Genomic DNA, 12,279 nt, shown 5'->3' on the forward strand with positions numbered 1-12,279 from the left:
GAATCTGCTTCTGATTCCGGCTCTGCCGACGAGGCCCCCTCCCCTCTCCTCCCTCCTTCCCGGCCCGAGCAGCCCCGCCCCCGGCCGGGCCCGGGCTTGCGCCTACTGCGCCCCCCACCCCCTCCTGGCACAGCTCGCCCGTCGTCGCTACAGCCGGGAGGAGGCGGCGGCCGGGGCGCCCCAGGCCCCGCCCGCCCTCGGCCCTTCCTGGGAGGCCGGGAGACCTGCTCGACCCGGCCCTCTGTGGGTGAGTGCAACGGCGGGCGACGGGTGGGGCCTCCGCGGGCGGAGGCGCCGGGAGCGGGGGCGACTCCTGTCATCGCTCCAGGCCCAGCGGGAGGACGCGCCAGCATCCCCGCTGTTGCGCCTGGCCCGGGGCGTGCCCGCGGCTGCTCCCACCTCTGGGCCTCGGCTGGGGCCGCCCGGGATTGCTTGGCATTGCGGGCCAGCGGGCAGAGCCTCGGACCCGGGCTCGCTCTCCGCCCCCCACCCCCACTCCGAGGGCAGCAGCGTGGGGCCCGGCGGGCCGGCGGATCTACCGCGACTCCGGCCATGCCCGGCTGGCCCTGGGGGCTGCTGCTGACCGCGGGCACGCTTTCGACCGCGCTGAGCCTGGGGCCGCAGGCGCCCGCCGACCCCTGCCATGACGAGGGGGGCGCGCCCCGCGGCTGCGTGCCGGGCCTGGTGAACGCCGCCTTGGGCCGCGAGGTACTGGCGTCCAGCACGTGTGGGCGGCCGGCCACGCGGGCCTGTGATGCCTCCGACCCGAGGCGGGCACACCCTGCCGCCCTCCTGACCTCCGCAGGGAGCACCACAAGCCCTGTGTGCTGGCGTTCGGACTCACTGACGCAGGCGCCCTTCAACGTGACCCTCACAGTGCCCCTGGGCAAGGCTTTTGAGCTGGTGTTCGTGAGCTTGCGCTTCTGCTCTGCGCCCCCCGCCTCGGTGGCCCTGCTCAAGTCACAGGACCATGGCCGCAGCTGGGCCCCACTGGGTTTCTTCTCCTCCCGCTGTGGCCTGGACTATGGCCGCCTGCCTGTCCCTGCCGATGGCCCACCAGGCCCAGGGCCCGAAGCTCTGTGCTTCCCGGAGCCCCAGGCCCAGCCCGATGGTGGTGGCCTTCTGGCCTTCAGCGTGCAGGACGGAAGCCCACCAGGCCTGGATCTGGACAGCAGCCCAGTGCTCCAAGACTGGGTGACTGCCACAGACATTCGAATAGTGCTCACAAGGCCTGCCGTGCTGGGGGACACCAGGGACTCCGTGGCCATGGTCCCTTACTCTTACTCGGCGACGGAGCTCCAGGTGGGCGGGCGCTGCAAGTGCAATGGGCATGCCTCAAGGTGCCTGCTGGACACCCAGGGCCACCTAATCTGCGACTGCCAGCATGGCACCGAGGGCCCCGACTGCGGCCGCTGCAAGCCCTTCTACTGCGACAGGCCGTGGCAGCGGGCCACGGCCCGGGAAGCCCACGCCTGCCTTGGTGAGGCCTTGGAGGGCGGCCTGGGGACCCTGGACTGGGCCAGCCTGCCCCTGACCCATCCCTTCCCGCAGCTTGCTCCTGCAATGGCCACGCGCGCCGCTGCCGCTTCAACATGGAGCTGTACCGACTATCCGGCCGCCGCAGTGGCGGGGTCTGCCTCAACTGCCGGCACAACACGGCCGGCCGCCACTGCCACTACTGCCGGGAGGGCTTCTATCGAGACCCTGGCCGCGCCCTGAGTGACCGCCGCGCTTGCAGGGGTGAGCCTGCCGCCGGCTGCCTGCACGTCCTCACCCTCTGGGTTCCCACCTCCCCAGATGGGCTTCTGACCGTCCCATCTCTGTCCTCAGCATGTGACTGTCACCCTGTTGGCGCTGCTGGCAAAACCTGCAACCAGACCACAGGCCAGTGTCCCTGCAAGGATGGTGTCACGGGCCTCACCTGCAATCGCTGCGCCCCCGGCTTCCAGCAGAGCCGCTCTCCCGTGGCACCCTGCGTTAGTGAGTGACCCTGCCCTGCTTCCGCCACCTCAGCCGAAACCACACCAGTTCTCCACACCCCCCCTCCCCGCTGCTCCCCGCTTGCCCCCAGAGCCCTACGAATCCTCCCCCTCAAATGCAGGCGGCTCTCTCACCCTGTCCGCAGAGACGCCTGTCCCTGGACCCACTGAGGAGAGCAGCTCTGTGGAACCCCAGGGTGAGTGGACACAGAACAGGGGCCCAGATTGGCATGACTGTGGGGGAAGGGGGCTTGGGGTTCAAGGAGGGGGAGGAGGAAAGGGCGGGGTAAGAAGGGAGGGATCTGTGCCAGCCTCCACACCCCCTCCAGACTGCGACGTGCACTGCAAACCAGCCCGCGGCAGCTACCGCATCAGCTTGAAGAAGTTCTGCAGGAAAGACTACGGTAGGCCTCCTGCCGTCACCTTCTCACCGTCCCTTGACCCTCCCTGGGCCCCCCACTGTCGCCGCCCCCGCCCTGTCACCCCCCGGTCCCCTCTCTGTGCCCCCCTCCCCACACCGCGGGCGCCCAGAGCTCCTCCGCGCGGCCCGCCCCCTCCCGGCTCCGCCCCGCCTGACCCCGCCCCATCTCGCCCTCCCCCCGCCCCCCTCAGCGGTGCAGGTGGCGGTGGGCGCGCGCGGCGAGGCGCGCGGCTCGTGGACGCGCTTCCCGGTGGCCGTGCTTGCAGTGTTCCGGAGCGGCGAGGAGCGCGCGAGGCGAGGGAGCAGCGCGCTGTGGGTGCCGGCGCGGGACGCGGCCTGCGGCTGCCCGCGCCTGCTGCCCGGCCGCCGCTACCTGCTGCTGGGGGGCGGGCCGGGGACCGCGGTCGGGGGCCGGGGGCCCGGGCTCAGCGCTGCCCGCGGGAGCCTCGTGCTGCCCTGGCGCGATGCGTGGACGAGGCGCCTGCGGAGACTGCAGCGGCGCGAGCGGCGGGGGCGCTGCGGGACGGCCTGAGCCCGCAGCGCGGGCGCGGCGCTGCTTCCACGTTGAGGCGCACGTTCGTCCGGTGCATCTGCCTGCAGAGGAGTCTTTGCTGGCGTCGCGCGCGTCGCCATCTGGGCCCTCGCCCCGACCCTGCCCAGCGACTCCCTAGATGCCACGCGCCCATGCCTAAGAGGGGTGTGACCGATGTAGGGACACCCCGCGCCGACACACAGGGATGTGACAGCCCCAAAGAGCTGCTTCAGGGATCCACTGGGCAGTTGTCATCCCAACGGACTCCTTGCCCGCCATCCTCGCATTATCTTCCCCCTCCTACGGGCCCCGTGATGGTCCAAGAGGCTGTGAACCCCCTGTGGGGCCGAACAACATTTCGAGGCTCCGAGAACACTCTAAGGGACGCTGTGACCCCCAGCCTACCCCCCCCCCCCCACACACCCGTGATGTCGTGATCCCTCAGAGAGCATTTTCACCTTCCTAAAAAGCACTGTGACCCTCTCCCAACAGATATGAACCCCTTTGTGATGCCAGGACCCATCTAAGGTCTGAGAACACCCCCAGGGCCGCGGTGGCTCCAACCCCCACGGACTCTGATCTTCAGGGAGTGGTCTGACTCCCCAGGAGGCACTGTGGCCATCACAGACGCCTGTGGACCCCCATGGGGCTCGGTGACACTGGCTCCCCCGCCCCCTGCCAGGACCCGCAGAGGGCGCTGTGACTCCTCCCCCAGCGAGGAAGGCAGCTTCTGGTCCGGGTCTGTCACGCCTGTCACCTCTGCCTGCCCTGTCTCTGCCGCTTGGACGTCCGTATCCCTGTCCCCTCTGCGTCTCTGCCTGTATTCGGCCCCTTTCTCGGCCTGCTGTGTCCCTGTCTTGTCTCCGGCTGTCTCTCTCGGTCTCCGGAATCCTCCGCTCAGGTCGCTGCCGGAGGACCCCCTTCTCCCCTTCTCCGCCCGCTCGGGACTAGACGTCGTGTCCACGCGGACGCGCGTTCCCAGGTCTACGCGTGACCCGGCCGGACGGCGGCTCTGGCTGGCAGCCCCGGCTCCGGACGCCCCCAACCTTGCGTTTGGCTGGACCCCACATCCCACGCCCACTCGGCTCACGAGCCCACGCTCCCCTGTGCCGGGACCCGACTCTGGCGGCCGCAAGCTCCCGCTGCCCCGCGGCGGGGCGCCAGCGCGCATGCCCAGAGCCCGCTGCGGCCGAGACCCGCAGGCGCCCGGGGTGGGCAGCCGGCGGCGCGTGCTCGGCGGGGGCGGGGCCGCATGCGCGCGTGCGCAGAACGGCCCGCGCTCAGTCGCACAGAGAGCTGAGGAGAAGCGGCGCGGCGGGCGGAGGTGGGTGCGCGGCCGGCGCGGCGGGCGGGGGGCGTGACGGCCCGGCACGGGGCCGGTTCTCCGCCTGTCACGGTGGAAGGGGAGTGCTGAGGGAGGGGAGGTGGTGCCGGGCTTCTGGGCCTCCGTCCCAGGCGGGGCGCGGGGGCCGGCCGCGGCTCAGGTCGGGGGTCCGGAACCCGTGCTTCTCGGGCCCGCGGCCGTCCTCCTGGCGGTGCCCGCCATCCCCTGCCGGACCCCGCGGACCGAGCGCCGGGCAGGGCGCGATGCGGGACCGGGGCCGACCTCGGCCCCGCCGGACCCCCACCTCGGGGGGCAGGGCCGGCGCCCCCCCCCCCCCCCCAATCAGCCGCGTGGTGGGTGGCCGGCCCGGGGCAAAGCGTCGGAAAGAGCTGTTCTGTGTCAGGCTTTTCTCCGGGCACTTCCCGGCTCTGCGGGGGTAGGAAGTCCTCTTCTGGACTCGCAATTGCAACAGATTCTCTGATAACGTTCTGCCCTTGAAGACCTGCAAGTGCTTTCCTCTGGGCCCTCGGTTTGCCCCAGGATGTCACGCCCGCCCACCTGCCACTGGTGTGTCTACCCAGCCTCGGAGCCCTCGGCTGGCCGGGCTGCTGTGCCAGGCGGCAGCTGTCCTGCAGGCCTTGCCGGCAGAAGGAAGCATTTCCACAGGGCCCCGGGCGCTGTGCTTTCCTGAGCCTTGAGTAAGCACAGCTGGAGGGCGGGGATAGGCTGCACCTGGTCATGGTTTTTTTGGGCAGGGGTGCTGGTGGCTTGGCAAGAGGTTTTCATTGATGACCTCACTCAGTGCAGAAAGGGTCGCTTTGGGTCTCCTGGATTGCCACTCGTTGGCCTGACATTAAAGGCCAAAGGTTGTCTAAGAGCCACCTGAGCTGGGGGGAGGCACAGGTAGACTGTTAGGTTAGCCGTGTGCTCAGGTGGCGTGGGCCTCGTGGCTGTGATGCTGCCATTTCCGTGTTTCCCCAGCTTCCGATTCCTAGCCAGGAGTCTGTCTGCCTTTCTAGGGCCAATAGAGGCAGTCCAAGGTGGTTTTTGTTATTTTGATGTATGTTTGCTCTGGAGTCGGCAGGGACTTCCAGGCAAATGCAGAAAAAATAAAACAGCCCTTTATTTGGCAGATGTAGCTTGTTTCCTCCACTGGAGAGCGAGGTTTCCATCTTCCCTCTCTGTCCCTGGCACGTAGCAGCTGCTTGTAAACATTTGCTTCACTGTCTTGGAGACCACCTTGCAAGGTCTGTTCATTTTAGGGGATCCAGTCTGGGAGAAACCACCCCAGATAAGAAGAGATGAAGAAATCTCACAAAGGTTTAACAGTTCTCTCTGGCCAGTGGTATGACCCCCATGTGCACTTCCTTTCATGCTGGAGGTCGGCCTTCATCTAATCTTCTCAGCCCTCAGATAAAGCCTTTACCCGAAGTGCTTATCGGATGGCAAGTGCTCTGTTTAAAGCCTGTCTCTCCCCGTGGACAGGGCGAGGGCCATGTCACATTCATCTTTGGTCCCCTCTTGTCTGGCATGGAATGGGCCGGGGGGCGGGGGGGTCTCTCTGAAAGGCTGTGAAGTGAACCGAGGTGCTAAAACTAGTTTTCGTGTGGGTTAAGGGTGACCTTCGGGGAAACGCAGACGCCATCTAGGCAGGCTTCTCATAACAGTCGTAAACTTCACCCCCCTGCATCCGCAAGTTCCCGTGCAGGTGGGCCTCGTGGGCTTACACTGACCACTGCTGCCAGGACTGTCCGGCAGGTCGAGTGACCTTGGGCACACTGTGTCGCTCCTAATTCTCGTTACCGTCTGAGCCAGCCTCAGAAGACGGATTTAAGTGTTTGCTTTGAGATGGTTTCTGCTTTAAAGTACATAAGAACAATGAAGCAGGTTATAAAAAAGCACTTAACATTCACCCTGTTCAATGTTTTACCTGCTGAGGCATACCTTTCCTGTTATGACAACTCCGCTTGTGGAAGAAAGAAGCCCTTTCCGATTCAAAGCAGCAGCTTCAGTGGCTGTTTCAAGTGTCACTTTGCAAATGGAGATAATATCAAAGGAAACAGACAGACCAAAGAAAAAAAAAAAAACAAAAAAAAAACACCAGGGCATTTTATGAAGAATCCACTTGAATTTCTTCATTTGGTAACTTTCATTAAGCTTTCAGCACAGGTTTACCGAAGTCGTACTTCACCTGAGGAGGCCGGGTGCCCATATTCTGTGGCTACGCGTTTGGGTGGCCAGCGCGCCGCCAGAGGTGGACTGGGGTTTGCGATGGAAAGAGAGGGGTAGCCTCCTGCTGGCCTTTGGTAGGGACTCTGGAGAAGGACGTGAGCTACGTTTTGGAGAACGAGGAGATGATGGAGATGATGGATGTGGCAAGGCCACATGAGGGAAAGGGCCTTCCGGGCGAGGGGGCAGCGTATGCCTGCCTGAAGTCACAAGGGCACAGCTACTTTGCAACCTGCTGTTGCAAGAAGGGTGGTGGGGACTCCAGTAGGTGGAGCGAAGAGAGGAAGGTGAGGCCAGAGAAAGCGAGGCCGGTGGCAGGTCGGAAGAGGCCTTGAGTTCCAGGCCCAAGTGTGAATTTTACCCTGAGAGCAGTGGGAAGCCACCAGGATATCTTGGGGTTGTGTGTGACTGATCAGATTGTGTCCTCCAGGGGTGACCGAGCGTCGATGTCCATGGTGGGTTGGCGACGGGTGGCACGGAGTTGGAAGCTGCCCACCTGTTGAAACGTAGGCCCAGCACAGAGGAAGAGTGGTGGGGGACAGAAAGGAGAGCGGGCCCCTGGAACAAGTGGCTTCAGGGCTGGGGAGGGTCAGGGAGAAAGGAGGTGTAGGGAATACTCCCAAGATTGGGTGACAGCATTTGCCATTGCCATGACACAGGCAGAGGGTGCCGGAAGGAGGCTGGCTTGGGGGCAGGCAATGACATTGAGTTTGCAGATGCTGAACTTCCCAGTAAGTAAGGCTTCCCGGTGGCAGGTGGGTATATGTGGATCTAGAGCCAGGGAGAACGTCCTGGGCTCGACCGCGTTTTGGGGACTCCTTCCGATGGTGCTGAAGCCACGTGGACTGGGGTGGGCCTCACCAGGAGAGTGTGTGGAGTAAGCAAGAGAAGAAGGAAGTCTGGAGACAGCTGGTGTTTTCTCATACAGCAGCGGGGAGGTGACAATGGAAGTCTAATCAATAACCGCTTGCCTTTTGGGGCCTGGGGGCAGGATAGTGGGCTTTTTATTTGTCACAGAGCCCCAGTTTGTTAGTTATAACGAACGAATCATCTCAGCAAAATGTGAGAGTCTAGAGGTGCAAAGTCAGATGATTGATTCCAAGGGCCTTCCTGGTGTTTAGTTGCCTTTTGGGAAACTTCCAGATTGTCACTCATCTCAAAAGACTCGTTTCTCTCTAGACCAAGGGTTGGTCCTCTTGGAGCATTCTTTACAGTTAGATCTCTGAAAAACACTTTTTCTAACCATGAAGAATGCTGAAGAAAGTGTTTTTCAGATCCAGAGATGCATTCAAAGTTACAGAAGTCTCAGGGTCCCCCTGCTGTCCTTCTGGGACCCCGGTTTCTGTGTGTTACATCAGCATTGGCAGCAAACGGGACTTGGGAAAGACTCTGTTGAGGATGCAGAGAGCATGTGTATGGTGCTGCCTCCCACACCTGGGGGCTGAGGGGGAGAGGGTGGGGAAAGGCCAGTGTTGCAAAAGGAGCCCCTACCTGCCCTCAGGAGTCATGTGGCCCCACAGGGCTGGAGGCGTAGGCCCCCCCCAGGGCTGGGCTGGCCTTTGGATAAATGCACAGGGGGCTGTTAGCCATTATCTTTGCCTCTGACGGAACATGCTCTTCACTTAGGGCACCGGAGACAAGATCTCGTTGTGTCCTGTCAGCTCTGTCCCCCACTGCCTGGCTGTGGGACCTTATCAGTCTCCCCTGGGTATTGCACAAGGATCTGCTGGCAGAGGTCACGTGCGAGCACTCATGGGCTCTCCCTCCATCCCACCCAAACGTGCCCTCTCCTTTTACAGATGATCGGGAACACACTATGCACGGCTTGGCTTGTTTCCCATCATCTGAAACTGTGTCTGCCTAATCGTTACACGCTTTTAATTGGGTACCCCTCGCAGTGAGGGTTGTCGTTTACCTGTGGGTGATTCTGTCACCAATCAGTGCCTTACTGTTCGTGTTCTAGATGGAGCTCCTTGGCTGCTCCCGCCAAAAGCTCACCTCACCTCTCTGCCCCTTTAGCCTTTGCTTGTCTCATTTTGCCGGCATTCTCTAGTCATTTTCAGTGATTGCTTTTCCAACAAGGATCCTTCTAGCCTTTGTATCTTGGTAGAGCTGCCGGCCTTAGAAGGATCCAGGTTTATGACTTAATTCGTCCCGCCTTTCCGGGCTGGCCCACCCCTCGCTGTCCAGCACAGGGGAGCAGGTGCCTCCCAGTGAACCCCAGGCCTCGTTCTTGGGCCCTTTGGCTTCTTGGAGCCTGTATGGCTGGTCTGTAGAACTGTCTTGTCATCCACGCTGTGAGTGACGATCGCTGCCCGGCCCTCTTCAACAGCTGAGGGGTTCACTGGCCCCGCAGCGGCTGTGTTCCAAGGCCCTGTCCTGTGCCTGTGCTGTTGCTGCTGCTTCCTGGGCCGGGGCTGCCTCATCCTTCAGGACCCAGCTGAGGTCCCAGACTCTCTGTGCTTTCCTCTCCTCACGCCTGTGCTTGGGTTGGTGTGGTCAGTCTGTTCTCGTGGTCCCACAGGCAGAAGCTCGCTGAAAATTTGCATCTTTGTATTCTAGCATTGGGTAGTCTGGCGCCCAGGAAGTGTTTTGAATACCTATTTAAATCATTGTAGCTGCAGGACTCCCTCTTGCCCCAGCTTTGTTGTCAGGTCTAAAAATACTTGCTGAGTACCTGCTCTGTGGGCCAGCCGTCTAAGGCACACCTGTCCCAGGCACCGTGTTTGGAATTCAGACCAGTCAGCGTTCTGATGCTGCTGACGGGGGCGGGGCTCTCTTCTGCTTCTCACTCTGTGCTGCTAGCGTATTTACCATGTGCCCTGGGGGTGTTTTCCCAGACCTGTTGGGAGAACCCTGTTTTGCTCAGAAGGTAAAGATCCTGAATTAACAGAGCCCCATTCGAACCTCAGCCCCTGCCTGTGGGCAGACCAGACCAGGCTGGGGGAAAGGTGTTTTGCCCCCCAGGGACACAGGGAACTGTTTTGAGTGGCCAACAGGGACCTGTTCCTTGTCCCATGCCGCAGGCTCAGATGCCATTTGTAAGACCTGCATTTGAACTTCTGCCTGGAGACAGGCAGACAGGCCAGCCAGCTGTGCTAAAATCAACGCCTCGTGAATGGTCACACCCCTTGTACCTGGCACGTGCCCTTTGTTGTGTGCCAGCAGCAAAGCGCCCACTATCAAGTTCCCCAGTCACCGGCCGCCCGGCGGTCATTGTGCAATATGCCAGTTGCCATTAATATTTGAAAAATCCCTGTGTTGTGTCTCCGGGCTGCGACAGAGCACAGCCCGCTCTCCTGTTGTGCGAACATGCCTGCTGGGAAGGTCACACGCGTACGAGTTGGCAAATGCTCCCTCTTGTTATTTAGAATTAAATTTTCTTCTTGGGCTAAAGCAGTTTGGGATTTTTCTGAGTCTCCATGTTGCTTTCTCTTGTTTCCTCCTTCCTGGGGACGCTGGGTGTGGTGTGAGGTACCCAGGTTCAAAAATCACCGTGTATTAGAAGAGCTGGACTCATAAGCAGGTAGGTCATCACAACAGTGTGCCAATGCCAGGAGGGGGTTGAGTTCAGTGAGGGCGCCCTCGGCCCTGCCGGGGAGGTCAGAGAAAGCCCGTGAAGGAGGGGGCATTCGGGCAGAGGCGGGAAGCAGGTCGGTGTGTCCTGCCTGGTCCCCTTCTCAATGGGGCGCGTGCGCCGGGCTGGGTCCCGCGGGAGGGTGCGGCCGGGGAGGCTTTCCGCTGCCGTCCAGAGGTGAGTTGCGAGTTGCTCGTTGCTCAACAGCGGTAGAGACGCTTAGGAAAGCAGTTGGAGTCACAGGACTTGAGCTCACAAGACGATTTCAGGCTGAGAGGAGCGTGGACCCCTGTGAAAGCCACATTTAAGAGACAAGGGGAGGAACGATAGCGGGAGCTGAGAGGGGAGCGGACAGACACAGGAGGGAGAGGAGAGATCAGAACAGTGGGGTCCCCCGCGCCTGCTTCAGGGAGATAAGAGCCCAAGGGTGTCCTTGCGAGAAGGGAGGGGTGGGAAATGGGTGCACCCTGCTCTCTCCAGAAGCCTGACTGGGAGGGAAAGAAGAGGAGACAGAGCTGGAGCTGCATAGGGGCTCTTAAAGCAGAGAGGGGGCGCTAAGGAGGCAGGTGGCTTGGGGTGCCCAGGAGGTGAGATCCAGGGCCAAGGTGCGGGATGCAGAGTCAGGTGGAGAGGAGGGACAGCGGGAGGGCGAGGGCCACAGGCAGTGTGCAGCTGTCGGCTAGTGTGGAGGGTAAGAGGGTGCCGGCCGGCGGCTCTGAGGGCCGTGACCAGGGCAGCATCATCTTTTCCCTCTACGGATGGTGTGCAGGGCCGACTCCTCCTGTAGGTGTGCCTGGAGCCTGAGAGAGCGCACCAGGGGCTCGGCGGGCAGGTCTAGGCTGAGTGGGCGAGGAAGTAGATCGAAGAGGGGCTGCTGGGTGAGGGGAGATGGAGTCACGACGTGTGGGGCCGGGGGGGACAGTAAAGAGCGCTTGGGTGGGGTTCCGAGAGTTGGGTGCTGGTGACACACCATCTCTGGGTGGAGCCGTTTCAGGGCCGACCAAGATGTGGATGAAGCGTTAGAGATGTAAAGGCTTCTAAAGTTGGGGATCATCAAGCCAAGAGTGCCTACTCTGCCCTCTGATGCCCTGCAGCGAAGGCTTTGAGCTGGGATGAGTGCGGGTGGGCAGGGTCCTGGGAGAGCCCAGATAGAGGAGAACTACGTCCTGGGAGAGCCCAGATAGAAGGGGGGCAGGGTCCAGAGAGCCTAGATAGAGGGGACAGAGTCCAGGGAGAGCCCTGATAGAGGGGGGTGGGGTCCGGGGAGAGCCCAAACAGAAGGGGGTGGGGTTTGGGGAGAGCCCAGATAGAGGGTCCTGGGAGAGCCCAGATTGAGGGGGGGGGTCATGTCTAACCCAGATGGAGGGGGGCAGGGTCCGGGGAGAGCCCAGACAGAGGGGTTAAGGTCAGGGGGGAGTCCCCTCTGGCCAGAAGGACATTTGGGGAGAGGGTGACGAGTTGGGTGTTGTGTGTCACAGACAAGTTCCAGAGCAAGAAGAGACTGGAGTCGGGTGGGTGAATGCGGGGCAGTACAGTAAAGGAATGTGGGGGGTCGGTGGCCGTGGTTTCCCCAGTGGACCACGCCGTCACCACCAGCCATCTGCCCTATCGGGAGTCCTCCTACAGCTGAGGGCGAAGATGGGAAGATGAGTGTGCCCCACCCAGGTTCCAGGCAGTGTCCTGCAGCTTTGTCCCCGTGGCCTCCGGCAGATTCCTGGGGGAGAACGGGGCATTTCCTGGCCTCCCGACAGACGGGTGGGAGGACTGGACCTTGTGAAGAAGTCAGATTTGACTCACACTTGAGAAGAATGTTCCAGAGTAGTGGGAGACGGTGGTCATCGCCCACCTTGGAATATGCCCCACTCCAGGCCTGCTCCAGTGCCCAGGCCTATCCCTGCCCCTTTGGGTTGTGTGAGCCAGACGGCCTCGGGGACATGTCGTGACCCCCCACCTCCTTCCCTCTTCCTTCCCCGGAGGCTCCGCTTCGCCTCCCACGCAGCTTGTCTTCCCTGCCTGGCCCGGTGGCCTCTGCACTCGGAGCATCTCAGTCTCAGGCAGTAAACACGTCCCGTGATGGTTCTGTCTTTCTGGTCCAGACACCCTGGGGGGGATGGAGAGGGACGGTGTCACCTCTGCGTGCCCGGCTCTGGTGCCAAGAACGTGTCGAGGGGCTCCTGGTTCTGCTGCACCCTGGCCTTTCTGCAGGCGCCACCTTGA

The 12,279-nt window shown here is 62.2% G+C and overlaps 1 protein-coding gene across 6 annotated transcripts in view; it reads left to right on the forward strand.

Moving 5' to 3' along the window:
• Positions 1 to 12,279, forward strand: part of NTN3 (netrin 3) — a 21,307-nt gene continuing 9,028 nt past the window's right edge. The window contains exons 1-6 of one of the 6 annotated variants that reach the window (XR_008419132.1): positions 1 to 1,480; positions 1,552 to 1,740; positions 1,831 to 1,980; positions 2,126 to 2,176; positions 2,291 to 2,383; positions 3,425 to 4,256. Coding sequence is in view for 2 of the 6 variants with exons in the window: in XM_053893959.1 (XP_053749934.1) it covers positions 553 to 1,480; positions 1,552 to 1,740; positions 1,831 to 1,980; positions 2,126 to 2,176; positions 2,291 to 2,383; positions 2,592 to 2,932 (1,752 nt within the window). In the remaining 4 variants the exon portion in view is untranslated. The other 5 variants (XR_008419133.1, XM_053893959.1, XM_053893960.1 and 2 more) reach the window with 5 other exon arrangements.

Source organism: Panthera pardus, unplaced genomic scaffold (genome assembly GCF_024362965.1).
Source record: "Panthera pardus isolate Hobbes unplaced genomic scaffold, ASM2436296v1 HiC_scaffold_4, whole genome shotgun sequence".
In the NCBI taxonomy this organism is placed as follows: domain Eukaryota; kingdom Metazoa; phylum Chordata; class Mammalia; order Carnivora; family Felidae; genus Panthera; species Panthera pardus.